The sequence below is a fragment of the Bos mutus genome, chromosome 8, assembly GCF_027580195.1.
Source record: "Bos mutus isolate GX-2022 chromosome 8, NWIPB_WYAK_1.1, whole genome shotgun sequence".
NCBI lineage: Eukaryota > Metazoa > Chordata > Mammalia > Artiodactyla > Bovidae > Bos > Bos mutus.
The window spans coordinates 109536364-109562949 of record NC_091624.1 but is presented as its reverse complement, the minus strand read 5'-3'; the positions used below and the strand labels follow the sequence as shown (position 1 = coordinate 109562949).

General features: G+C 48.4%; 1 protein-coding gene across 1 annotated transcript in view; it reads right to left on the bottom strand.

Moving 5' to 3' along the window:
• Window positions 1-26586, bottom strand: part of MFAP3L (microfibril associated protein 3 like) — a 53116-nt gene that overhangs the window by 9437 nt on the left and 17093 nt on the right. The window contains 2 exon segments of the mRNA XM_070376041.1: window positions 10323-10406; window positions 10409-10747. Of these exon segments, the coding sequence (XP_070232142.1) occupies window positions 10323-10406; window positions 10409-10664 (340 nt within the window). The 5' untranslated portion in view covers window positions 10665-10747.

Here is a 26586-nt window from a genome sequence, read left to right as displayed (position 1 = left end):
GATGGACTTGTTGGATCTCCTTGCAGTCCAAAGGGACTCTCAAGAGTCTTTTTCAATACCACAGTTCAAAAGCATGAATTCTTTGGTGCTCAGCTTTCTTTATAGTCCAACTCTCACATCCATACATGACCACTGGAAAAACCACAGCTTTGACTGGAAACTGTCCACAGACATGTATTTATCTGGCCTGGGCCCAAGCGATTCAATGCAGATACAGACTCAAACACGTCAGAAGTTCCTAGTCACAGGTCAAAACAGGCCCCGTCTGCAGTAAACACAATTAGGTGACACTTGTGATTCGTTTGGGGGAAACCAGTGGGATAGTCAGTGCATAAATTGTTAGTTTCGTGCATATTCTGCTTCTTAGCCCAGAACAATGGGTCCTTAGACTAACACCTATTGTAGACTTTATCCAGTAATGACCCTTGTTTATTCTTGAAGTCTGAAGCCTCTCTGTGTGATAAAGTTGATGTCTTTAGAAGGACAGCTGTCTTTTTTATCTTGTTCATGCATTCAACAAACTTTAGTTTACAAATTGTCTGTCACCAGGCTCCCTAACAGACAATGCAGATGCAAAGATGAATCAGACATGACCCCTGGCTGCAGAGACCAGTCATGTGGAGAGGGACGCAGACTCCCTGCCAAACCGGGGTGCATGGCACGTGCCCTGAGTGGGCAGGGCACCAAGGATGCTGCTGGATGAGAGGATGCAGTCCTGAGTGGGGCTGGGGTTGTTGGGAGACGAACAGGAGAAAGAGAAAGCACTCCAAGGCCAGAGCGGGTGATGGGACATGTGAGAAAAGGAGGGGAGCCCATGTGCTGCAGGGGCAGAGAACTGCGGGCAGAGGCCTGGCCACCCTACCTCTTCCCCTGCTCTGAGCCCTGGTTCAACCAGCGGAGAAAACCTAAAGGTCCAGACGCAGATGCCGGAAAGCGGGGGGATTTTAAATTAAGGAAGATGTCATTTCAAATCAAGGGGGCTTGTTTGAAAAAAAAATAAAGTTAAATTCCTAGTTTAGTGACACATAAAAATAAATCCCAAGTACTCTGAAGATCCAAATGTAAAACTATAAGTATAATGTCAGTAGAAGACATGAAAATATTTCTATGGCCTTGGGACAGGTAAGCCTTTTTCAGCATTTCAAGAATCCCAGAAACTGCCAACAGAGAACCCTAATGGATCAGACTTCTCCCCAGTTAAAAGTTCCACACTATGATATATGCTATACTAAAGTTATAAGCAAATGATAGAGTAGGAGAAAATTCTAGAATATCCGACAATTGCTCAGTAACTAGAAACCAAGAAGAACTCCTACATGTGTGTGTGTTGAGTTGCTTCAGTTGTGTCTGACTCTTTGTCACCCCATGGATTGCAGACCATCAGGCTCCTTCAGGCTCCTCTGTCCATGAGGTTCTCCAAGCAAGAACACTGGAGTGGTAGCCAGTCCCTGCTCCAGGGGATCTTCCCAACCTAGGGATCCAACACATCTCCTGTGCCTCCTGCACTGCAGGTGAGTTTGTTACCAATGAACCACCTGGGAAGCCCAAAGAATGCCTAAAAATCAAGACAATAACCCAAAAGGAAAAAAAAAGGTGGGGGGAGGATTTGGACGAATAAGTCACAGAAAAATGGAATGCAGGTAGCGCCTAAGTACACAAAATCACCTGTGGTTAAATCATAGCAAAATTTAAAGAAATTCAAGTAACTTCTAAAACAGGTAACTTTTCCACCTTGCAGAGTACCAGAGGAGGGATGCGGGGGCGGTCATGGGAGGATGAGAAAGACATACTGCCCACAGATGCGGCTGCTGTGGGGACGCTGCTGCAAGGCTGCTTTCTGGAATCTACCAAAGTTCAAGATGAGTGTGTCTGTTACCCACCTCTAGGATTCTTGAAATGCTTCAAATCAGGCAGGCCTAGATCTGATAGGGAAAATATTACTGAATGTAAGAAAATCAAGGGCGTGGAAATATCTTTTCAGCATCTGTCTCCTTGGGGACACAGTTCTGGGACCTTCCTCCCAGCTAACACCCTCTGGGCGAAGCCGACATCTGGGTCCCAAGCCGGGAAAGCGGCTGAGCTTGTATCGCTTGTCACCTCGGGGCCTGGGCACACGGATGGTGAGTCACTCAGGGCAGCACAAGCTCACGTCCACAGAACTGGGTCAGGGGACCAGTCTAGCAACTAGAGAAGCGGTCAACAGCATCGTGTGGTGACAGCTAAACCTATGGTCCCAAGAAATGCCACGGTACATGGGATACTATGATTCGACATGACAGGTCAGGAATAACACCCATGCCAACACCTTCCAGTCAAATGACCACTGGACAGAACCAGAGTACCAACCTCTCCCGGAAGTGAAGCAGCTTGAGAAAGCTGGCAGTACAGCCATGGAGATGCTGTAAGCATAGTTCTCCTCCAAACCCATGTCTGCCAAAACCCCCATCTGTCCAGCTATCCTGAGGACCACTCAGCATCAACAATTAACATCATGCTCATGAAAGCATTCAGTTCAGTTCAGTTGCTCAGTTGTGTCTGACTCTTTGCAACCCCATGGACTGAGGCACACCAGGCCTCCCTGTCCATCACCGACTCCTGGAGCTTACTCAAACTCATGTCCATGGAGTTGGTGATGCCATCCAACCATCTCATCCTCTGTCATCCCCTTCTCCTCCTGCCTTCAATCTTTCCCAGCATCAGGGTCTTTTCTAATGAGTTAGTTCTTCGTATCAGGTGGCCAAAGTATTGGAATTTCAGTTCAGCATCAGTCCTTCTAATGAACACCCAGGACTGATCTCCTTTAGGATGGACTGGTTGGATCTCTTTGCAGTCCAAGGGACTCTCAAGAGTCTTTTCCAACACCACAGTTCAAAAGCATCAATTCTTCGGTGCTCAGCTTTCTTTATAGTCCAACTCTCACATCCATACATGACTACTGGAAAAACCATAGCCTTGACTATATGGACCTTTGTTAGCAAAGTAATATCTCTGCTTTTTAATATGCTATCTAGGTTGGTCATCACTTTTCTTCCAAGGAGCAAGCGTCTTTTAATTTCATGGCTGCAATCACCATTTGCAGCGATTTTGGAGCGCCCCCCCAAAAATAAAGTCTGCCACTGTTTCCACTGTTTACCCATCTATTTCCCATGAAGTGATGGGACCAGATGCCATGATCTTAGTTTTCTGAATGTTGAGTTTTAAGCCAATTTTTTCATTGTCCTCTTTCACATTCATCAAGAGGCTCTTTAGTTATTCTTTGATTTCTGCCATAAGGGTGGTGTCATCTGCATATCTGAGGTTATTGCTATTTCTCCCGGCAATCTTGATTCCAGTTTGTGCTTCCTCCAGCCCAGCGTTTCTCATGATGTACTCTGCATAGAAGTTAAATAAGCAGTGACAATATACAGCCTTGACGTACACTGACATGAAAAGCATACACACTAGCATGTGTAAAATAGAGAGCCAGTGGAAACTTGCTGTTTTGACTGGGCACTCAAAGCAGGGCTCTGTAACAACCTACAGGGGTGGGAAAGAGGGGGAGGAGGGAGGGAGGTTCAAGAGGGAGGGCACAGATGTACACCTATGGTTAATTCATGTTGATGCATGGCAGAAATCAAAGCAATATTGTAAAGCAATTATCTTTCAATTAAAAATAAATTAAAAAAATTAACATCATGACCAAATACAAAGCTCTTAGAATTTCCCTTAAATTATTTCTTAGAAGGAAAGGATTTCTCTTTTTCCTCGGAGAGGTCTTTCTGTGAAAGGGTAAACCACTAATGTATGGTTAATCTACTCATGGATAGGAGTAGATATTGTTTAGTCCTTAAGTCACGTCCGACGCTGTAGTGACTCCATGGACTGTAGCCCGCCAGGCCCCTCTGTCCATGGGATTCTCCAGGCAAGAATACTGGAGGGGGTTGCCATTTCCTGCTCCAAGGGATCTTCCTGACCTGGAGACTGAACCTACATCACCCATGTCTCCTGCATTGCAGGTAGATTCTTTACCACTGAGCCACCTGGGAAACCCTGATAGGTGGTACAGGAAGGTTAAGTCTCTGCTCACAACCTCATTTAGACATGAAGGATCCGTTCAAACAAGGTTATTTTCATGAAACCAACTGAAGACTTTCCAGGAGGTGAGGGTCCTGACAACGTTTACACAGACAGAAAGGAAGTGCAAACACTCAGTCGAATGGCGCTGCACTGAGTCCACACTTGTCTGGAAGTGTGGGGCCTGTTGTCCAGTATGTGAAATAGAGGAGACTCAGGGAAGGCATCCAGCCTTTCTACAAAACAGACCTGAACACGAACGGAGCCCCACATGGCTGTCATGGGGCTTCTGCAACAGGTGCGAGCCACCCTTCCCGCCTCCCCAGAGCCCAGCCACTGCAGAGACCCAGGGCACAGACACCGTAGCAGCCAGGCCCCCGTGCCCCAGGGTCCCATCCTCCTGGGTGGCCTCTTCAGCCAGTCCTGGGGCTGCTAACAAGCTTCTTCCTACATCACATGGGGCCAAGGAGCCTGGGATCATCCCGGCTTAGTTCAGCTCTCTGCTCAGGAATGGGGGGGAGGGACAGGGGAAAGCTCAGGGTGTACACAGCCTGCTGTTGTGCTCCGCTTTAAAGGATCAAGAATACCTGAAAAGAAGCCATCTTTTCATTTCCTGGCAAGGGAAACATCTGACTCGCCAGCTAATTCAACCTAATAATCTTCATTTTTATAAAAGTGCCAAGCACACCACTCCATGCAGGCTGGCAAGAGTCTCTTCTGAGAGCGCCCAGCACTGGGTGGAGAGAAATAACTTCCCGTTTTGGCATCTTGGCTCTCCTCATCTGAGAGTGATAGGGAAGGCTCTTCCCACTGCTCAGACTAAAAGCTGTCTGGGCTCACATCCCAAAGGGAGCACCACTCTGAAGAAACACTACACACGGCGGCCCATTAGCAGGCTGGCCTCTGACATGATTCCTTCTGGAAAATGAACCAAAGTACCACTTTTATGGGAGACTACATTACCGGTTCTCACAGGTGACTTAACTGACTGTGGAATGATTCTTTAGCTGGCTAAGATGCTTCTTTAGGTGGGACCAGGGTTTCTCCAGTTGATGATGGACAGAGAAGCCTGGTGTACATGGGGTTGCAAAGAGTTGGACATGACTGAGCAACTGAAATGAACTGAACTGAACTAAGGGTTTTTCCACTTGGGCTGGCATGTTGCATCAGATAATTCTTTGGAGGGCTTCGCTGGTGACTCAGGGGTAAAGAACCTGCCTGCCAATGCAGGAGACACGGGTTTGATCCCTGGGTGGGGAAGATCCCCTGGAGAAGGAAATTGCAACCCACTCCAGTATTCTTGCCTGGGAAATCCCATGGACAGAGGAGCCTAGCGGGAAACAGTTCCTGGGGTCTCAAAGAGCTGGACATGACTAAGTGACTGAGCAACAACAACACTTCTCTGTAGCGGGCTGTCCTGTGCATTGTGGGATGTTGAGAATATTCCCGTTTTCTACCCACTAGCTGTCAGTAGCATCATCTCCCCCTCCTTCCTCTCCTGCCCTGTCCGCGACTACCAAAGACGCCTCCAGACTTGGCTGGTATCCTCTGGGTGAGAGAACCACTGGTTCTGGCAAAAGGAAAGTACACTGTGTGCATAACACCCCCCAAAGCATCCACATGCACTGCTTTTTTTCAGCGGGCCTCTGCACACGGAGGGAACGTGCCAGGAAGGGGAGGTGGCTGACGGAAGAGAAGGTGCTTCCCTTGCCATCACAGTGTCATCTCAAGATTTTAAATAACACTTCAGGGATAGACATGCTTTTTAGTTTTTGGTTTTAAGGTTGAGAACTTGAGAGAGTGAATACGAAATTGCTCAGAAACATATTTCCTTTCTTTACAAAACACACCGTCCTATGAAGCAGAGACAGAAGCACTTGGGATCTTGACTGTGACAACACAGAACGAGGATGAAGTGACCGGTAACAGTGATGCAGCTGCCGTTTCCTGATGTCGTGGTGTATTCTAGGTACCATTGTTGTTCAGTCGTTAAGTTGTGTCCGACTCTTTGTGACCCCATGGACTGTAGCCCGCCAGGCTTCCCGGTCCATGGAATTTTCCAGGCAAGCATACTGGTGGGTTGCCATTTCCTTCTCCAGGAGATCTTCCCGACCCAGGGATCGAATCTGTATCTCCAGCATTGCAGGCAGATTCTTTACCACTGAGCCACCTGGGAAGCCTCTCCAGGTACCATACTGAGCATCTAATACATCATGGAAGGCTCACAACCCTCCCTGGAGGTACAAGAGGATTATCTCTGCTTTACAGATGGGAAAACTGGCTCCAAAAAGTGGAGGAACTTGCTCAAAGAGCCGTCATTGTTCTGTTCTGCTGAATTTCCAGGGGTATATTTACAGTTACACAAATTTTGTCTAATTTTGAGGAATCAACTTTTTAAATCTCAAATATTTAACTTCCTAAAAGAAGAATTTAGTGTAGCACTTTCATGGGTTTACACACTATTCCTTGCTTTATCAGAGAGGCAAACAATGATGTACACTTAATGCTGTGGGCACGGACTCCCTCCTGGATATGCTGGATTGGGGGGAGATTCACTCAGGTCTGAAGATGTGACCAGCACAGTTTTCTGTGATCCCTTGGCAGGAGGAGGTAAAAGCATCTCACAGGCTACTAAAAACATCTGCAGGAGCAGAGGATAAAAACACCAGAGCAATGTAAACTAAACCAAAATTCATAACAATGAATTCTACAAAGGTGGAGCAGCCATGAAAGAACTGTGAACTTCATAGAACTCAGCTAACTCTGGGTGTGTTTATTTTCAGAGATAATTCTTAATTATTTTTGGTGACAGAATGCTATAAGAGAATGGAGAGCAAATCCACAGGGAAACCTAAACCCTCACTTGAAGTAAGAATTTCCAGCATAATTGAGCCAGGCATGATTGCCAGGCCTGTGCCTTTTCCAGAGCAGACTTTCTTGAAATTCTTGTTATTTATTATCTGATAAAGGTGCCAATGTGCATTTTCATGGTTTAAAGTCAGAGTAAGAAACTACAGCAAAAATACACTGGAGAATTCATGCCTGAAATAATAGGGGCATTTTTATAACACTTGCTGGCACTTACATATGGCTACTCACCTGTAGCAAAAGAAAAACTGAAAAAAGGACATTTTGTAGCCATGTGTGGTTACTCACATTATTGGAGCTCTGGGTTATTTTTGTAAAATGGTGGACCACCTCAAACATGTCCTTTGCATGTGTGCTAAGTCGCTTCAGTCGTGTCTCACTCTTTGTGACCCCATGGACTGTAGCCCACCAGGCTCCTCTGTTCATGGGATTTTCCAGGCAAGAATACTGGAGTGGGTTGCCATTTCCTCCTTCAGGGAATTGTCCTGATTGAACCTGGGTCTGTTACATCTCCTGTGTTGGCAGGTGGGTTCTTTACGACTAGCTCTACCTGGGAAGCCCAGGTGCGTCCTTCGGTGAACTCCAAAAAAAAAAAAAGAGTCCCCCAGAAACAGATCATACAGTGGCCTCTCCTGATCTGTGGCATTGAAATGACAACACGAGGGACACAAAGCAAGCCAGCTGCTGCTCCCACCAGCGAGGGGCAACAACCGATGCCTTCTAGGACCCGCAGGGCTGGCACCAGGAACAGTTGCGTCACTTTCTCAGCACCAGCAAGAAATGGAACTATTAAACACTCCTGGAATCGCAGAGCACGCGTGGCGGGCAACTCACCAAATGGTTCTGAACACACCTGGTGTACGCATGCTTCGTGTATGCATCACGGTGGGGGCCTAGCACTGCCTCTTGGTGACGGTGATGGGGCTGGTGCACCAACCATCCAGCCTCTCATCTGTTCTGTCTGCTCAGGGGCTTTCACCACCCCTTGCCTGCTGACACCTGGAGGAGGAGCAGGTGCTGGTAGGCACAGAGGGAGAATAAAGCCCAACCTGGCCACGCCCTGCTGAGTACTGTCTTCTCCATCCCCCTGCTTCTCAATCCAGACCCATGAGGATCAAGACCACGAAACCCTCATGCCCACTGTAAGGACCAGAAACAAACTGGGCAACACGGTACAGGGCCTTAGTCAAAAGGGTGGTTGCTAACGGGAGTTACGCTCCCCTTGTTTGATTTCAGCAGTGGTCTGTGGCTCAGTGGTAAAGAACCTGCCTGCAGGAGATGCAAGAGATGAGGGTTCAATCCCTGGGTTGGGAAGCTGTCCTGGAGAAGGGAATGGCAATCCACTCCAGTAATCTTGCCTGGAGAATCCCATGGACAGAGGAGCCTGGTGGGCTACAGGGGCCTTGGGGTCACAAAGAGTCGGACGCGACTGAGCGACTGAGCACAGCACCAGGCAGCACTGCAGCGTACGCATGTAACTGACATTCTAGGATGTTAGCGCTGTTCCCACACTGTGGCAACCACCTCTTTGTTGAGTTATTAATGAAATACCACTCCATGTAAACTCCTAGCTGATCAGCCCAGATCTACATCCTGGTTAGAAGGTGGACATCTTCCTGTCATAAATGAAGACTTTAAGACCTTGGCTCCTCGAGTGGCACACTGATGCTCAAATTTTATGCTGAGGATAAACGTTCCATTTCCTCTGTCTTGCTCGGTGGTTCTGAATATTACCCCGTGTTACTTGTGTCCTGAAATGACTGTTATTATGTGAGGTAATCACTAGAGCTGAGCTGGCACGTTAAGTACCAATATTACAAGTTCTTCTAAAAAATCTAGTGTGTCTTTCCTCATGAGGCTTTAGAATAGCCAAGGGATTTGTCAGCACGAATACAGCTACAAACAGGACCGGAGGGCTCTGGAAAACGAGCCATGAACCTAGCCTCTGCCTCCAGGCCACCTGTGTCTGCTCCTTCCACCCCCGGTGCCCACAGATGGAAGGGAAGTGACCCCAGGTGACTCCAGGGCATTCAACCACCCAAAGCACAGAGAGAGCCATGAAGCACAGGTCCACCTGCCGAGACTGACTGGTCACCATCGAGATCTCCTTGGAGTGGTCAGTAGACTCCAAGACAGACCTCGAAACATCACTGCTGAAGTCCAGGCCCACTCTGTGCCCATACTCTCCTCTTGCCAGGACACAGGGTTCAGAGTCCCTGCCATGGCCCTCTATACGTGGGACCACCTCTGCTCCAGGCCCAAGGGGGCAGCAGACTCAGTCTGGAGTCCCTGGTCACTTCAGTGTCCTTGGAATCCCTAGCCCTGCAGAAAAACCCTTGGGGTCCAGGGACTTGAATATGTGCACATTGCCGTGATTACCGTCCCCTCACAGGTGTGACGTCACTTCCTCCTGACTTACAGTGAGAGGAAGGGGCTGGACTGTTCCGTCTGCTCACCGTCAGTATGGATCAGCTCTGTGACGAGAGTAGTATCAGCATGGAAGGTTCTGGTCACAGCTAACGACCACAGGACCAGGGAAAAATCACATGAGAGAGGGGCTTCGCCTGTGCAGTCTCCAGGGTTCCTTCTAGTGGGCAAGTTCTGTGGTCCCATCATTGCTTCTCCCTCTTGCAGCCTCCCCCCCACCTCCTGGCCAACAGTCTAGAAACTTCAGCCAGGTTGCCAGGAAACACAGGTGATCTGTGGCTGCTAGCGAGAAGCTGCACAGAGCCTGCTTTCAAAAAACGTGACCTCGAGGGACTTCCTGGTGGCCCAGTGGTTAAGAATCCACCTGCTGATGCAGAGGATATGGGTTCAGTCGCCCGTCCAGGAAGATCCCACACGCGTCGGAGCAACCAAGCCTGTGCACCTCAACTACTGAGCCTGAGCTCTAGAGTCCACGTGCCTCAACTCCTGAAGCCCGTGGGCCCTAGAGCCTGTGCTCCAGAGCCAGAGAAGTCACCACCGTGAGTAGCCCCTGCTTGTACAACCAGAGAAATATGGCACAGCAACAAAGACCCAGCACAACCCAAATAAACCAATAAAATGTTTTAAAAAAGCATGGCCTTTAACAACCGCTACATTCCATGAAACCAAGGAAAACTCCCTTATGAATGAGACATGTAAGGAAAACCCACTATATTCCACCCCTACAGCAATTAGTATGCATTATACTGTAACATTTTAAGAGGTTTTTTAAAAGACACTAATGCTTGCCTTTTGTTTTCTGAGTCAAGAGCGAAAAAATGAATTCATTACCGCTGTGAATCCTTATCTAGTTCTCTCTCTTTCCTGAGAAAAACAAGACTCAAGAAGAGCCTGAAACGACATGATTAAGAACCAGAGACGTCTGGGGCACCCGCCAACCCCTCGTTTTTCTGACCCTGGACTAGTGGGATGGCCTACCTCCCCTTGATCCTCCTCGTTCTCACTCAGCAGTTTGCCCGCCGAATTGTACCACTTGAACTGGGGTTCGGGAAGGCCGAGACACTGCAGTTGATCAAGGCACTGTTCCCTTCCTTGACGATGATATGGTCGGTTCTGGCAATGACCACGGGCGCCGAGCCCACAGCCACGTTGGTGCCGTTTAAAGTGCTGCTGGTCACACTGCTGGCGGTCGCCAGAGTGGATACTAGGATTAACAAGGGCACAGGAGGCAGGAAGCACACAGGCAGAAGTCTCTTCACTCCATCCATCTTCTTCGCTTGTTCTTTACGGAGGCAGAGCCAGCTGGCCGGGGGCATCCTCTAGTGGGTGACACTCTGCTCATAGCAGGCCAGGGGCCAAACCTGGCCTGGCTCCATGGAGTTGGCTCCTGATTAAAAACCTGTTTAGAAAAAAAAAAAAAAAAAATGCATAAATACTAGCATTCATACTTTAAAATGATTATTTATAATATGTTAGAAACCCAGCTAAAACACATATCTGGCTAATTTTTAAATAGCACACCAAATATGAAGTTGTTCCAAACGTTCATGGAAATCATGATATATGAGTTTGTTACTTCTGCTACTGAAGCATAAGACTCCTAGCAGGAACAGCGTAACTTTGTATCACACGACTTGCAGGGCTCAAAGGCCAGCCCGGCTTTCCTCAGTCAGCACCTCGAGGCCTCCTCTCACCCCCTACCTGTCTGCTTGTGGACCCCGGGGTGCACTGGGTGCTTAGAATCTCTCTCTGCCGCTGGACAGGCCCTCTTCCTGCTGCAGTGCGCCCGGGGGTCTCCCCCAGCATCAGCTGGCGTGTCCCTCCCCCGACTGGGACGCCCTTCCCCTTTCAGGCAACCACTCCCGCGCCCTCTGCCCCGGCGACCCTCCCCACCCCCCGACGTCACTCACTGAACTCCTCGGTCCCCATCTTCATGTGCCTCCTGGGATGCAGGACGTGACATGGTGGGTGGCTGCACTTGCTCACCCAAGATCTAACCCCCGCCTACTGCCCTCCCCTCCATCTCACCCACTAAGCACATGGCCACACCCCGGGGCCTTTCTCCTCTCCACATTCTAAATTCTGAAGTTCCAGGTCATCCTGAGGTTCTCAGTAGCCGTCCTGCCCTGTACCCCACCTGCTCAGTGCCCTCTCTGGGTTCCTGGTCTCCCAACTCCCCTCAGGCTGCCCCTGCTGCCCCAGCCAGCACCCGGGCACACAGACCCCCCCCACAAGACCACGTCCTCCTGCCAGCATCCAGCGGGATGCAACCCACCCCGGGATGTCCTGGCTCTCACCGCAGAGGCCTGCGCAGAACTGGGGATGAACTACACCCATGACGTGCTCGCAGAAACCAAGGCACGTCTCCGGCCCAGCCAGGATCCCAGCTTGCTGGTCCACTGTCCTCTTCCCTCCATGGTCTCTCCAGCTTCAGAACCAACACTGTGGCCCAGCGTGGTACAGCCTGCCCCCCACAGGGTGCGGGGCTGAGTCCCCTTGTCCGCCTCCCACCCACTGGGGAGGCCTCCTGCCTCTCAGCCGCAAGCCGTCAGCTGCCATCAGCTCCTCTAATGGGGACACTCAGTGTCCACCTGCTCTCTGTTGAAGCGGATCCTGTTCACATCACCAGTATCTTCCTTACCAGACCTGTGGCAACTGTCACTGTGACAGCGGCTCTCCCCAGCCTCTCCTCCTGTGGGGTCTCTGTGCTCCACCCCCCACTGACGGTGCTCCCTGTTCTTCCCCAGCCCCTCTCCTTCCCCTGCGGCCAGTCCTGCCACCTCCCACCCAAGCACCCTCTGGGCCAGATTCCTGGTTCTGACCCCCTCCCTGCGGACAGTACCACCCACAGCTCATGCACTTCCTCACCAGGATGCTCTGTGGGGACTTGTGTCAGGCCCTCAGACCAGCCGGTCAATCTGCCAAACAGGCTGTGGCACCATCTATGCAGGAAGGCACAGGGACAGTCCTCAACTCCACCATCACCCTCTTCCTCTCTGAACGTCCCTAACACCACACTGTGAACTCCACCTGCTGAACACTGTTTGGGCAGGCCCCCCGTTTCTGTGTCCTCTGAGGCCCTCCCCGGGGGTCTCCGTGTCCCCCTCCTAGGAGCAGGGAGGGAGCCTTCTGGGCTGACCGCCAGCCTTCAGTCTTGGCCCAGGTTCCAGGCCGACCCCTCCAGCCGCTCTAAACACGAGCCACACGGTGCCCCTACTTTCTGTAGCAAGAATCTGCATCTTTGCACTGCTGTGCTACACAATCTGGATTCCTTATCTCTTCTATTTAAAAAGAGTTACTGAACATCTACTATGAAAGTGAAAGTGTTGGTTGCTCAGTCTTCTCTGACTCTTTGCGACTCTTATGCACGGCAGGCCCCCAGGCTCCTCTGTCCGTGGGATTTCCCAGGCAAGAATACTGGAGTGGGTTGCCATTTCCTTCTCCACTGGGTTGAACTCACGTCTCCTGCACGCAGGCAGATTCTGCACCTGAGCCACCAGGAAACATCTACTATGGGCAGACGTTATTCTAGGTCCCCGAGACAGACGAACAGACAATACAGATCTTTCCTGTAGAGGTTATATCCTCATGGGAAAAGCAGAGTAAACACCATGGGTATAAGAACTTCGGATAACCACATATGCTTTGAAAAACACACCATGATGCACCTGAGTGCCAAATGAGGCAGTCCTAGAGAACTTCCCTGAGGGGGTGGCCTCGGAGCTCTTTGGGGATCACCCAGGCCCCAGAAAAGGGCACTCCAGGAAGAGCCAACCACTAAAGCAAATGGGGCACTACCAGATGTGTCAAAGAGGACGGGTCCAGATCTCCTAGGGCTCTAGAGGACAGACTAAGGAACCTGGATTTTATCAGACATTCATCGAAAAATGTTATGCAGGGGAGACAGAGGATATGATTTCTCTTTTAAAATCAACTTTGCTCATGCTCAGTCACGTCTGACTCTTTGCGACCCCTGGACTGTAGCCTGCCAGACTCCTCTGTCCATGGGCTTCTCTAGGCAAGAATACTGGAGAGGGTTGATATTTTCTCCTCCAGAGTCTTTCCAACTCAGGGATCAAACTCACATCTCTTGCGCATACTGCACTGGCGGGCAGATTCTTTACTGCCAAGCCACTCACATCAGATCAGATCGGTTGCTCAGTCGTGTCCGACTCTTTGCGACCCCATGAATTGCAGCACGCCAGGCCTCCCTGTCCATCACCAACTCCCGGAGTTCACCCAGACTCACGTCCATCTCATCCTCTGTTGTCCCCTTCTCCTCCTGCCCCCAATCCCTCCCAGCATCAGAGTCTTTTCCAATGAGTCAACTCTTTGCATGAGGTGGCCAAAGTACTGGAGTTTCAGCTTTAGCATCATTCCTTCCAAAGAAATCCCAGGGCTGATCTCCTTCAGAATGGACTGGTTGGATCTCCTTGCAGTCCAAGGGACTCTCAAGAGTCTTCTCCAACACCACAGTTCAAAAGCATCAATTCTTTGGCGCTCAGCCTTCTTCACAGTCCAACTCTCACATCCAAACATGACCACAGGAAAAACCATAGCCTTAACTAGACGAACCTGTGTTGGCAAAGTAATGTCTTTGCTTTTGAATATGCTATTTAGGTTGGTCATAACTTTCCTTTCAAGGAGTAAGCGTCTTTTAATTTCATGGCTGCAGTCACCATCTGTAGTGATTTTGGAGCCCAGAAAAATAAAGTCTGACACTGTTTCCACTGTTTCTCCACCTATTTCCCATGAAATGCCGAGCCACTGGGGAAGCCAAAAATCAACTTTACTGTGCTGTAATTTACAAATTAATACAAGTACCCATTTAGGGTATGCATTTTAATAGGTTTGGGCAGATTTACGCACCCATGTAACCACAACAATACACAAGATGTGGAATGCTTCCATCATGACCAGAAGCACTCTCGTGCACCTTCCAGTTTTAGCTTTTCCATGGACCCACTTTGGTTACTTTGAATGTGGTGTAAGGAAGAACCAAGGTTCATTTCCTCCCCACAGGGGCATCCAGCTGTGTTCGCATCATCTATAGAAAATACCCTCCTTTTTCAGTGGCTGGCCTTGCCCCCTTGTCAAACACAATGAGCCTGTTTCTACACTCCTCCTGTTCCCTAGTGCTGATGTCTTTCCCGAGGCCAATACCATCCGGACCATACTGTCGACCTCAACATGTCTCTGTGGAGTCTGACATGTTCCCTGACACTTTAGATGCCCAATGAATTGTTGAATGAATGAATCTGTCTTCAAAAGCAGAAATCATCATTCCAACTGTGTGGATAAAAACACTGAAGAGGTACTGGGGATGATAAGGCAGCTTCAGGTCACAGATTTCTTCAGTAGGAAAGACACACAGTCCCCACAGGGCTGGGTGCCTTCCTGTCCTGGACAGCCCACATGTGACTCTCCAGCAGCAACTAGGGGGCCCAGGATCATGACACATTACCCCCTGAGACTATGGTTTTCTCTACGTGGCTCATCTTGTGGTTTTCTTTCAGCAGAAGTTATCAAGCTGACCTGCTCCTTACCCAACAGTTAAGACATGGCCTCAGGTTTGAGAGCAACTAGGCGAGGATCCTGGAGTAGGCAATGGCACCCCACTCCAGTACTCTTGCCTGGAAAATCCCATGGATGGAGGAGCCTGGTGGGCTGCAGTCCATGGGGTCACTAAGAGTCGGACACGACTGAGTGACTTCACTTTCACTTTTCACTTTCATGCATTGGAGAAGGAAATGGCAACCCACTCCAGTGTTCTTGCCTGGAGAATCCCAGGGACGGGGGAGCCTGGTGGGCTGCTGTCTATGGGGTTGTACAGAGTCGGACACGACTGAAGCGACTTAGCAGCAGCAGCAGCAGGCAAGGATCCTGGATCTAACCCCCCTGACAACCAGGCTGTCTGTTACTACTGGTAACAGACTTAACAGTAAAGACTGTTACAAGGATTTATGATCACATGTATGTCAAACATGCACTGCTTGGCTTGATAAATAAAAATTACTAATACAATGTACAAAGAATCCTTCACTGAAATTAATGCTTCTTGAGTTTACTCTAAGTTATATCACATCTTGTTTTCAGCTCTGTTGAATACATTGTGACTGCCATCCCACCACTGGAAATCATGACAACTGATTTGCAGCCATGGTTCCTCTGAAGGGGCTCAGATCTGAGAAGTGCGAGCACCATGGCCAGCACCTGTGGTCACTCCAACTCCCTAGAGGCAGGTGAGGACAGATGCTGACCAAGGACCTCAGGGAGAATGAGAAAGAAGTCATAGCAGGAGACAGGTTCTCATGAATTTGTGCTGTAAATACACTGTGAGTTTTTTTTTTTTTTTTTGCAATTAGAGAGAATGCAGTAAATGCAGACTTTCAGTCAGTTCAGTCGCTCAGTCATGTCCAACTCTTTGTGACCCCACGAATCGCAGCACGCCAGGCCTCCCTGTCCATCACCAACTCCCGGAGTTCACTCAGACTCACGTCCATCGAGTCAGTGATGCCATCCAGCCATCTCATCCTCTGTTGTCCCCTTCTCCTCCTGCTCCCAATCCCTCCCAGCATCAGGGTCTTTTCCAATGAGTCAACTCTTCGCATGAGGTGGCCAAAGTACTGGAGCTTCAGCTTCAGCATCATTCCTTCCAAAGAACACCCTGGACTGATCACCTTCAGAATGGACTGGTTGGATCTCCTTGCAGTCCAAGGGACTCTCAAGAGTCTTCTCCAACACCATAGTTCAAAAGCATCAATTCTTTGGCACTCAGCTTTCTTCACAGTCCAACTCTCACATCTATACATGACTACTGGAAAAACCATAGCCTTGACTAGACGGACCTTTGTTGGCAAAGTAATGTCTCTGCTTTAAGCATAGTCAAAGCTATGGTTTTTTTCAATAGTCGTGTACAGGTGTGAGAGCTGGGCCATAAAGAAGGCTGAGCACTGAAGAATTGATGCTTTCAAACTGCAGTGCAGGAGAAGACTCTTCAGGGTTGCTTGAACTGCAAGAAAATGAAACCAGTCAATCCTAAAAGAAATTAACCCTGAATATTCATTGGAAGGACTGATGCTGAAGCTGAAGCTCCAATACTTTGGTCACTTGACATGAAGAGCTGACTCACTGGAAAAGACCCTGATGCTGGGAAAGACTGAGGGCAAAGAAGAGGGGGGAAGCAGAGGATGAGATGGTTGGATGGCATTGCCAACTCAATGGACATCTGTTTGAGCAAGCTCTGGCAGACAGTGAACAGGGGAGCCTGGCATGCTGCAGTGCATGCAGTCGAAAAGAGTTGGACACGACTTAGCAAATGATCAACCACAGGTCTGAGAAGCATGAGCACCATGGACAGAGCGTGGGGTCAGTCTGACTCCCTGGAGTGGGGGGACGCCTGTGCAGATGCTGACCAAGGACCTCAGAGAGAAACAGAAAGAAGACACAGTAGGAGAGGTTCTCGTGCATATGTGCAGTGAGCACACTATGACATTTTTTTCTCCCCCGCAATTAGGAAGAATATGGTAAATGGGAGATCGTACTAGGCTTTAAGATGCATAAATCAGACGTACTTTCAAACAAAAGCTGGCCACATGGTTTCTACTTTCCAAGACACTGTGCAGGCCAGGACAAAGAGAAGAGGAGACTACTGTCCAATCATTTTCCAATCATGTCCATCAATGTTCTGGGCTAGAAACATAGTAACTGTTCCGGACTGGCATCTGGTTCCCTCAGAGACCTTTCCAGGTAAGGGGCGGAGGCATCCCCTCCCACCCCACCGCCATGCAGGCCAAGTAGGGAGCTGACTGATCCCTCCCCTCCTTCCCCATCTGAAAAGTCACTGAGGCACTTAGAGAACAGAATGTGTCATTTATGGGCTGTTTGTAATCCAGGCGTTTTTACTGTAAAAACTCTCTGTGAACATTTATTTTTGAAAAGAAAGCATTTAATGAACATGAATGAATTAACAGTTTTTAATTAAGAATTCATCCTATTTCATGCAGTGCCCTTTCAAGTTCAGATATTTACAAAAGTGTCTATTATGTGCCGGGCACACTGCCAGGGACCTGCGGAGTCAACACGCCATAGAATGCAGAGTTATAGGCCGTGTCTACTTACAGTGGCCTGCGGTGAGAGCCAGCAGTTAGTTCAGCGTGCTCTGCCAGTGCCGGGAGCATGGGGGTGGGCTGGCGACACTGGGAATGGGTGTTTTCTGTTGGCCTCCCCAGTACCCAGCCCCACTCCAGCTCTGTCCCCACCCCCGGAGTCCCATGGTGCAGACCCGAGTCCTAATTGTCCCAGGGCAGGTACAGCTTGTTCCAGACTCCCTGACACCCCTCCCACACAAGCCCTTGGCTTCTCAGGGACGCGGGGCAGCTCAGCAGACTCTTCTCCCTCCCCAGCACCCAAGGTCCTGCCTCCTTCCTTCCACACCTGCTCTGCAGCCACACTGGGGTGGAAGCCCCAGGTAGCTGCTCAAGAGGCAGGAGTCGCCAAAAGAACAGAAAGGCATCACGTCCCTTTGCACGCTGGGAAAACGTTCCACAAACGGACTTTGTTCAGCTTGTCAGACTTTGCACATGGTATCGCGAGGAGTTCACTTAATATCACCGTCACACTCAGAAAGACACTTCAGCTTCTGAAGAATAAATCACGAGGGCTAAAATCCACCAGCTTAAAACACAGTCCTTCAGAATACAACAAGGAAGGCCACAGATCCCCAAAACCAGGCTTACCCACAGCCACAATAGACGAATTGTTGAGGTTCATGGGTAAGCTCGGAAAACTTTCACAGAATACTTGACTTTAAAAATAAATGAAACGAAAGAGAAAACAGTTAGCAAGCATCAAAGGTCCTTTCTTCAGCTTGGCCCTTCCCCTACTTCCAAACAACTGCATTTTATCTAAATGCATTTTAATAAAATGCTTTGTGGCATCTTATTTGCTATCTCTTCACCTATAATAAAACAGGACTATTGACCATGAAGCTCTGGAGTTGGAAGGGAAAGGGCCTCTTGTGTCAGGGTGTTCTGAACTACATGAATGTACATGATTGTTTTTTTCTTGGCAGGGTCCATGCTGGCGCTTCCCCATCAACTGTGATGAATAATTTTATACTTCATACAACGGCATTTTTGTCACAACATCTACAAAGAGTCATCACTGGCTCTCACTTGTGCAGAAGTGATGTAAGCAGCACAGAGGCCTCCCCTTAGATAAGACGCATTCTTGATCGGTCCCTATTCCTCAGGTGCGGTGGGAAATCTCAACTTCCTGCGGAATGGAGAGGGCCGGATACAGTACGTCGTAGATGCTAACATTGGAAACTGACAGCCTTGGGACTTCCCTGGCCGTCCAGTGGTGAAGACTCTGCCTTCCAGGGCAGGCGGGACAGATTCAGTCCCTGGCTGGGGAGCTAAGAATCCCACATGCCTTACAGCCACCCCTCACCCCCACAAAAAACCCCATAAAACAGAAGCAATATTGTAACAAATTCAATAAAGACTTAAAAACAAAAAGAGTAGTCCGAATTGAAAAAAAAAAAAAACCCAAAATAAAAAAACACAAGACAACTGATAGCCAGCTGCCACCACCCTGGTTTGGCTATCTTCCTGGAGCTTCCTTTCCTGTGTCTTAGAATCAGTGAAAAACACCCACACTAACCTTTTTAACCTGGGCTTCCCTGGTGGCTCAGCAATAAAGGACCCACGTGCCAGTGCAGGAGATGCAGGTTGGGTCCCTGGGTTGGGAAGATCTCCTGGAGAAGGAAATGGCAACCACTTCCAGTATCCTTGCCTGGGAAGTCCCATGGACAGAGGAGCTCGGTGGGCCATGGGGTCACAACAGTAGGACACAACTGAGCGACTAAACAAGAACAAACCTTCTTTTACAAACATGATTTAAAAATGACTTTCTTTTGCAATTTTAAAGAAAAATGAAAAATTCTACCAGCCCATTCTTTCTCCAGTCACTTAAGTATTTAGGTAGTGAAGGTGACGTCTGAACACGGGCTGTGCTGTGTGCTGTGCTTAGTCGCTCAGTCGTGTCTGACTCTTTGTGACCCCATGGACTGTAGCCGGGCAGGCTCCTCTGTCCATGTGATTTCCCAGGCAAGAATACTGGAGTGGGTTGTCATTTCATTCTCCAGGGGATCTTCCAACCCAGCAATCGAACCTGGGTCTTCTGCACTGCAGGCAGATCAGGCAGATTCTTGACCAACTGAGCTACAAGGGAGATGCCCAAACACAAGCTAAGGGCGTCTAAAGCCAAGATGAAGAGTTGTGTGGAGCAAGCATGTTCCTGCATGGGTGACTGCAGCCCAGCCACAGCATTTAAGTCCTCAATCAGCTGAGTTCTGTCTCAATGTCCAAAGTCATGTTAGAGAAATAGGGTCACGCAGTCCTTCTTTCTTCCTGACATGTACTCTGGCATGTATGCCTGTGCAGGGATCCTGATGCCTCTCATCACACAAAGCTAACTCCCCACCCGGACGGAGATGTGAAGGTTACAGGAAAGGAGGAAGAGCATCTTTGGAGGCACCCAGCATCCGTCCACACCACTGCGCAGTAACTGAGGAGATTCCCTATGCCAGGCACACTGCTGTGGAGCACACGGGGAGGACAGGTCCTTACCCCAGTCCTCCAGAGTCAGGAAGGAGGACTCAGAGAGTGAACCAACAGTGACAGGGCAGTGGGACAACTGCCCCATCAGACAGGGCCCAAAGAGCCATGTGGTACCGCACAGGAGACTGCAGTGGTGCAGGCTCCAGGAAGAACCTTCTACAGGAAGTGACCCTGGGATCTAATGACAAAGGAGTTCGCCAAGAAGGCCAGGGGCCAAAGAGACCACAGTGCTTGGAGAGGACCTGGCATGTGGGGAAATGGATATGACGGTGATGGGTGGCTGAGTCACTAAGTCATGTCCGACTCTTGCAACCCATGTGCACTGGACCCCATGTGCACTGGTAGACCCGTGCACTCAGGCTCCTCTGTCCACTGGATGCTCCAGGGAAGAGTACTGGAGCGCGGTGTCCTTTCCGCTTCCAGGGGATCTTCCACACCCAGGGATCGAAACTGTGTCTCTTGCATTGGCAGGCGAGATTTTTTTTTTTACCACTGAGCCACCAGGGAAGCCCCAGTTCAGTTCAGTTCAGTTGCTCAGTCCTGTCCAACTCTTTGCGACCCCATGAATCGCAGCACGCCAGGCCTCCCTGTCCATCACCAACTCCCAGAGTTCACCCAGACTCACATCCATCGAGTCAGTGATGCCATCCAGCCATCTCATCCTCTGTCGTTCCCTTCTCCTCCTGCCCCCAATCCCTCCCAGCATGAGGGTCTTTTCCAATGAGTCAACTCTTCGCATGAGGTGGCCCAAATTTTGGAGTTTCAGCTTTAGCATAATTCCTTCCAAAGAAATCCCAGGGCTGATCTCCTTCAGAATGGACTGGTTGGATCTCCTTGCAGTCCAAGCGACTCTCAAGAGTCTTCTTCAACACCACAGTTCAAAGGCATCAATTCTTTGGCCCTCAGCCTTCTTCACAGTCCAACTCTCACATCCATATATGACCACAAGAAAAACCATAGCCTTGACTAGACGAACCTTTGTTGGCAAAGTTATGTCTGCTTTTAAATATGCTATCTAGGTTGGTCATAACTTTCCTTCCAAGGAGTAAGCGTCTTTTAATTTCATGGCTGCAATCACCACCTGTGGTGATTTTGGAGCCCCAAACAATAAAGTCTGACACTGTTTCCACTGTTTCCCCATCTATTTCCCACGAAGTGATGGGACCAGATGCCATGATCTTCGTTTTCTGAATGTTGAGCTTTAAGCCAACTTTTTCACTCTCCACTTTCACCTTCATCAAGAGGCTTTTGAGTTCCTCTTCACTTTCTGCCATAAGGGTGGTGTCATCTGCATATCTGAGGCTATTGATATTTCTCCCAGCAATCTTGATTCCAGCTTGTGTTTCTTCCAGTCCAGCATTTCTCATGATACACTCTGCATATAAATTAAATAAGCAGGGTGACAATATACAGCCTTGACGTACTCCTTTTCCTATTTGGAACCAGTCTGTTGTTCCATGTCCAGTTCTAACTGTTGCTTGCTGACCTGCATACAAATTTCTCAAGAGGCAGATCAGGTGGTCTGGTATTCCCATCTCTTTCAGAATTTTCTACAGTTTATTGTGATCTACACAGTCAAAGGCTTTGGCATAGTCAATAAAGCAGAAATAGATGTTTTTCTGGAACTCTCTTGCTTTTTCCATGATCCAGTGCATGTTGGCAATTTGATCTCTGGTTCCTCTGCCTTTTCTAAAACCAGCTTGAACATCAGGAAGTTCACGGTTCACATATTGCTGAAGCCTGGCTTGGAGAATTTTGAGCATTACTTTACTAGCATGTGAGATGAGTGCAATTGTGTGGTAGTTTGAGCATTCTTTGGCATTGCCTTTCTTTGGGATTGGAATGAAAACTGACCTTTCCCAGTCCTGTGGCCACTGCTGAGTTTTCCAAATTTGCTGGTATATTGAGTGCAGCACTTTCACAGCATCATCTTTCAGGATTTGAAATAGCTCAACTGGAATTCCATCACCTCCACTAGCTTTGTTCATAGTGATGCTTTCTAAGACCCACTTGACTTCACATTCCAGGATGTCTGGCTCTAGGTCAGTGATCACACCATTGTGATTATCTGGGTCGTGACCAACATTATACAACTTTGTACATCAAGGATGAGCTGCACACAGGTAACGGGGGAGTGACCCCCAGATGAGGTTGGCTGCTGCTGCTGCTAAGTCGTTTCAGTCATGTCCGACTCTGTGCGACCCCATAGACGGCAGCCCACCAGGCTCCCTCATCCCTGGGATTCTCCAGGCAAGAACACTGGAGTGGGTTGCCATTTCCTTCTCCAATGCATGAAAATTGAAAAGTGAAAGTGAAGTCGCTCAATCGTGTCTGACTCTTAGCGACCCCATGCACTGCAGCCTACCAGGCTCCTCCATCCATGGGATTTTCCAGGCAAGAGTACTGGGAGTGGGGTGCCATTGCCTTCTTCAGATGAGGTTGGCAAGGTCACTGAACAATTCAGAAGGAGCTAGACCAAAATGTCTCATTCTACACTATGAACTACACTGATGTTCAGGCCTCTACAGCATCGTACGCTTGGTTATTTTTCTGATACACAAAAGGCACCTAACTTTTCAAAAATGGATGTTTTAAATCACTGTTTTTCAAACCTAACAATGAATGAGAGGTGCCAAGATGTCATCTCTGTAATACTTAATTTTTTTAATGGATCCAGCATAAAAAGAAACCCTTCTTGGGTCTTCATTTTTTTCCACATGCTGTGCCTTTTCTGATTAAAAGTTAGAATCATCTTACTCCTCTGCCATCGTCTTCCACTTTTCCATGGAGAGTGGCATGGAAGCACATACACTGCCATATGTAAAACAGAGCCAATGGAAATTTGCTGTATGACTCAGGGAACCCAAACTGGACCTACAGGGGTGGGAAAGGGTGGGAGGTGGGAGGGAGGTACCAGACCGAGGGGACACATGTATACCTATGGCTGATTCATTTTGATGTTTGACAGACAACAACAAAATTCTGTAAACCAATTATCCTTCAATTAAAAAACAAATAAATTTAAAATAAATAAATAAATATTTTAAAAAGAGGAATAAAGTAGGAGTCATATAAAATAAAACTCATAAATATAATGTTTAGAAAAGGAGAAAGAGAAAAGGAACAGTATTAAAGGTTTTCCACTAGTGTTAGTTGCTCAGTCGTGTCCGACTCTTTGCGACCCCATGGACTGTCGCCTACCAGGCTCCTCTGTCCATGGGATTCTCCAGGCAAGAGTACTGGCGGGGTTGCCATTCCCTTCTTTACGGGATCTTCACCTAAGACAATTGTCAGGCAAGATAAAAACAGGTCTATTGCATGTATCTGTTCACAGAACAAGAATGTTAGGTCTGGAAAACCCTGGGCGTCTCTTCTCAAAGGTTTTTTTGTTTTTGGTGGGGATTTCTGTTTGTTTTAGTTTTTTAACACAAGGTAATCATGATGGTGTGCTCACTCACCTAGAGCCAGACATCCTGGAATGTGAAGTCAAGTGGGCCTTAGGGAGCATGACTGTGAACAAAGCTAGTGGAGGTGATAGAATTCCAGTTGAGCTATTTCAAATCCTGAAAGATGATGCTGTGAAAGTGCTGCACTCAATATGCCAGCAAATTTGGAAAACTCAGCAGTGGCCACAGGACTGGAAAAGGTCAATTTTCATTCCAATCCCAAAGAAAGGCAATGCCAAAGAATGCTCAAACTACCACACAATTGCACTCATCTCACAGGCTAGTAAAGTAATGCTCAAAATTCTCCAAGCCAGGCTTCAGCAATACGTGAACCGTGAACTTCCAGATGTTCAAGCCAAATTTAGAAAAGGCAGAGGAACCAGAGATCAAATTGCCAACATCTGCTGGATCATGGAAAAAGCAAGAGAGTTCCAGAAAAACATCTATTTCTGCTTTATTGACTACACCAAAGCCTTTGACTGTGTGGATCACAATAAACTGTGGAAAATTCTGAAAGAGATGGGAATACCAGACCACCTGATCTGCCTCTTGAGAAACCTATATGCAGGTCAGGAAGCAACAGTTAGAACTGGACATGGAACAACAGACTGGTTCCAAATAGGAAAAGGAGTATGTCAAGGCTGTATATTGTCACCCTGCTTATTTAACTTATATGCAGAGTACATCATGAGAAACACTGGGCTGGGAGAAGCACAAGCTGGAATCAAGATTGCCCGGAGAAATATCAATAACCTCAGATATGCAGATGACACCACCTTTATGGCAGAAAGTGAAGAGGAACTAAAAAGCCTCTTGATGAAAGTGAAAGAGGAGAGTGAAAAAGTTGGCTTAAAGCTCGACATTCAGAAAACGAAGATCATGGCATCTGGTCCCATCACTTCATGGGAAATAGATGGGGAAACAGTGCAAACAGTGTCAGACTTTCTTTTTCTGGGCTCCAAAATCACCACAGATGGTGACTGCAGCCATGAAATTAAAAGACGCTTACTCCTTGGAAGGAAAGTTATGACCAACCTAGATAGCATATTAAAAAGCAGAGATATTACTCTGTCAACAAAGGTCCATCTAGTCAAGGCTATGGTTTTTTCAGTGGTCATGTATGGATGTGAGAGTTGGACTGTGAAGAAAGCTGAGTGCCAAAGAATTGATGCTTTTGAACTGTGGTGTTGGAGAAGACTCTTGAGAGTCCCTTGGACTGCAAGGAGATCCAACCAGTCCATTCTAAAGGAGACCAGTCAGTCCTGAATATTCATTGGAAGGACTGATGCTGATGCTGAAACTACAATACTTTGGCCACCTCATGTGAAGAGCTGACTCATTGGAAAAGACCCTGATGCTGGGGGGGATTGGGGGCAGGAGGAGAAGGGAACGACAGAGGATGAGATGGCTGGATGGCATCACTGACTCGATGGACATGAGTTAGGGTAAACTCCAGGAGTTGGTGATGGACAGGGAGGCCTGGTGTCCTGGGATTCATGGGGTTGCAAAAAGTTGGACGCGACTGAGCCACTGAACTGAACTGAATTGAAGACAGAGAGACCAAAGAAGGTAAGAGACTGCCTGGGGACACACAGTTTAGTGGCTTCAAACCAGGATAAAAAGCCATGCCCATGTCAGATCTGATAACATATTAAAACCTCTTGGCTCCATAAAGGTAGTTTTTCATTGTTCTGGCAGCTGAGACAGACACTGAGGGCTGTTCTAATCACAAGAGTATCTTTCAGAAGAGTTTATTGATGTTTTGGCCTGTATTTTACATCTTTGAATTCTCATTTCAAATGATCAGGCTAAAACAGTTTGGGGCCCAATTAATGAAAATCATTACTTGGTCAGAGAGATACTTCCTCAGAAATCTGACAGTCCAGGGAATAAACCAGACCTGGGGACTGAATACAAATGGGATCAACCACTGGTGAGGGGGTGCACTGTGCTGCCAAACCTGTTCCCGAAGCATGGCAGGAGGTGGACAGAAGGTGAGGATGCTGCGTTGGCATTCTTCTCTCACCTCGGACCCCGTGATGATCAGATCACGTATCAGACTTAAAGCTGGTACAGAAGCACCTTGAGCTGTTTCTCACTTTCTCCTCCTGTCTCTATCACTAGGCATTTTCCCAGATTCTCCTTCTACTTATAAAAAAAAAACCTGAAACTAAATTATGTCCTTTCAAAACATTCTTCCTATCCTTTGGAGAGTGTATATAGGGAGATTCGATCAAACGTCAGTTTGATCCCTGGGTGGGAAGATCTCCTGGAGAAGGAAATGGTAACCCACTCCAGTATTCTTGCCTGGAGAATGCCATGGACAGAGGAGCCTGGGGGGCAACAGTCCATGGGGTAGCACAGAGTCAGAGATGACTGAGCATGCACGCATGCTGCTATAGGGAGATTCAAATTTTCATTCGAGAGCAATTAATTTTCTCTTATTGGCTAATCTACAGCATAGCTTCAGCTGACCTTCCATCCTTCCTTGTTTAATTTCACCGTGAGTCTATTTTCAAGACACTCATGATGTACTTTGTAAATAAGCTCCTCCGTGCAAAGTGAGACCAGGCAGGAGCTGGGGCGCATCTGGGAGCCTAGACGTCTCCACAGGCCAGAACTGCTTTCCCGCCTGGAACAACAGGCAGAGGCGCCCACGTTCTGGAGTGATGCGTGATGGATGTGCTGATCCTGAGCCCTGCCCACGAGTCCAGTGCTCTGCCTTGATAGAGGGGTAGCCTCCTCCCCCGACAGGCTGCATAAACCAGAGACCAATATTCTTAACCTGCTTCCTAAATATGATGTTCAGGCTTGAAGCGACTGTGCACTTAGATTTTCTCAGATTCTGGCATACATAGTAAACACTTAAGGCCGTGGCAGAGAAAGCCCCTTTCTCAACCAATCTGCCTGTACATGGACGACCTCCCACTGGTCAATGGTGATGCCCCGTGTGGACTGGGTGGGGGAGGGGGGTTTCTCCACTGACTGGGGTGCATGGCTGGTTATTTCTTCTCCAAACCCACCATCCTGTGACCACAACAAGCAGGGGTGTGGCTGTGCTGTGGAGGGAGGGAGCTGGGAGGTGTCAGTCTGCAGACGAAGGTCCTCCTGCAGGAAATTAAGCGGGACAGAACACCAGATTGCCAGCTGCCTCTGAGCTCTTCCTT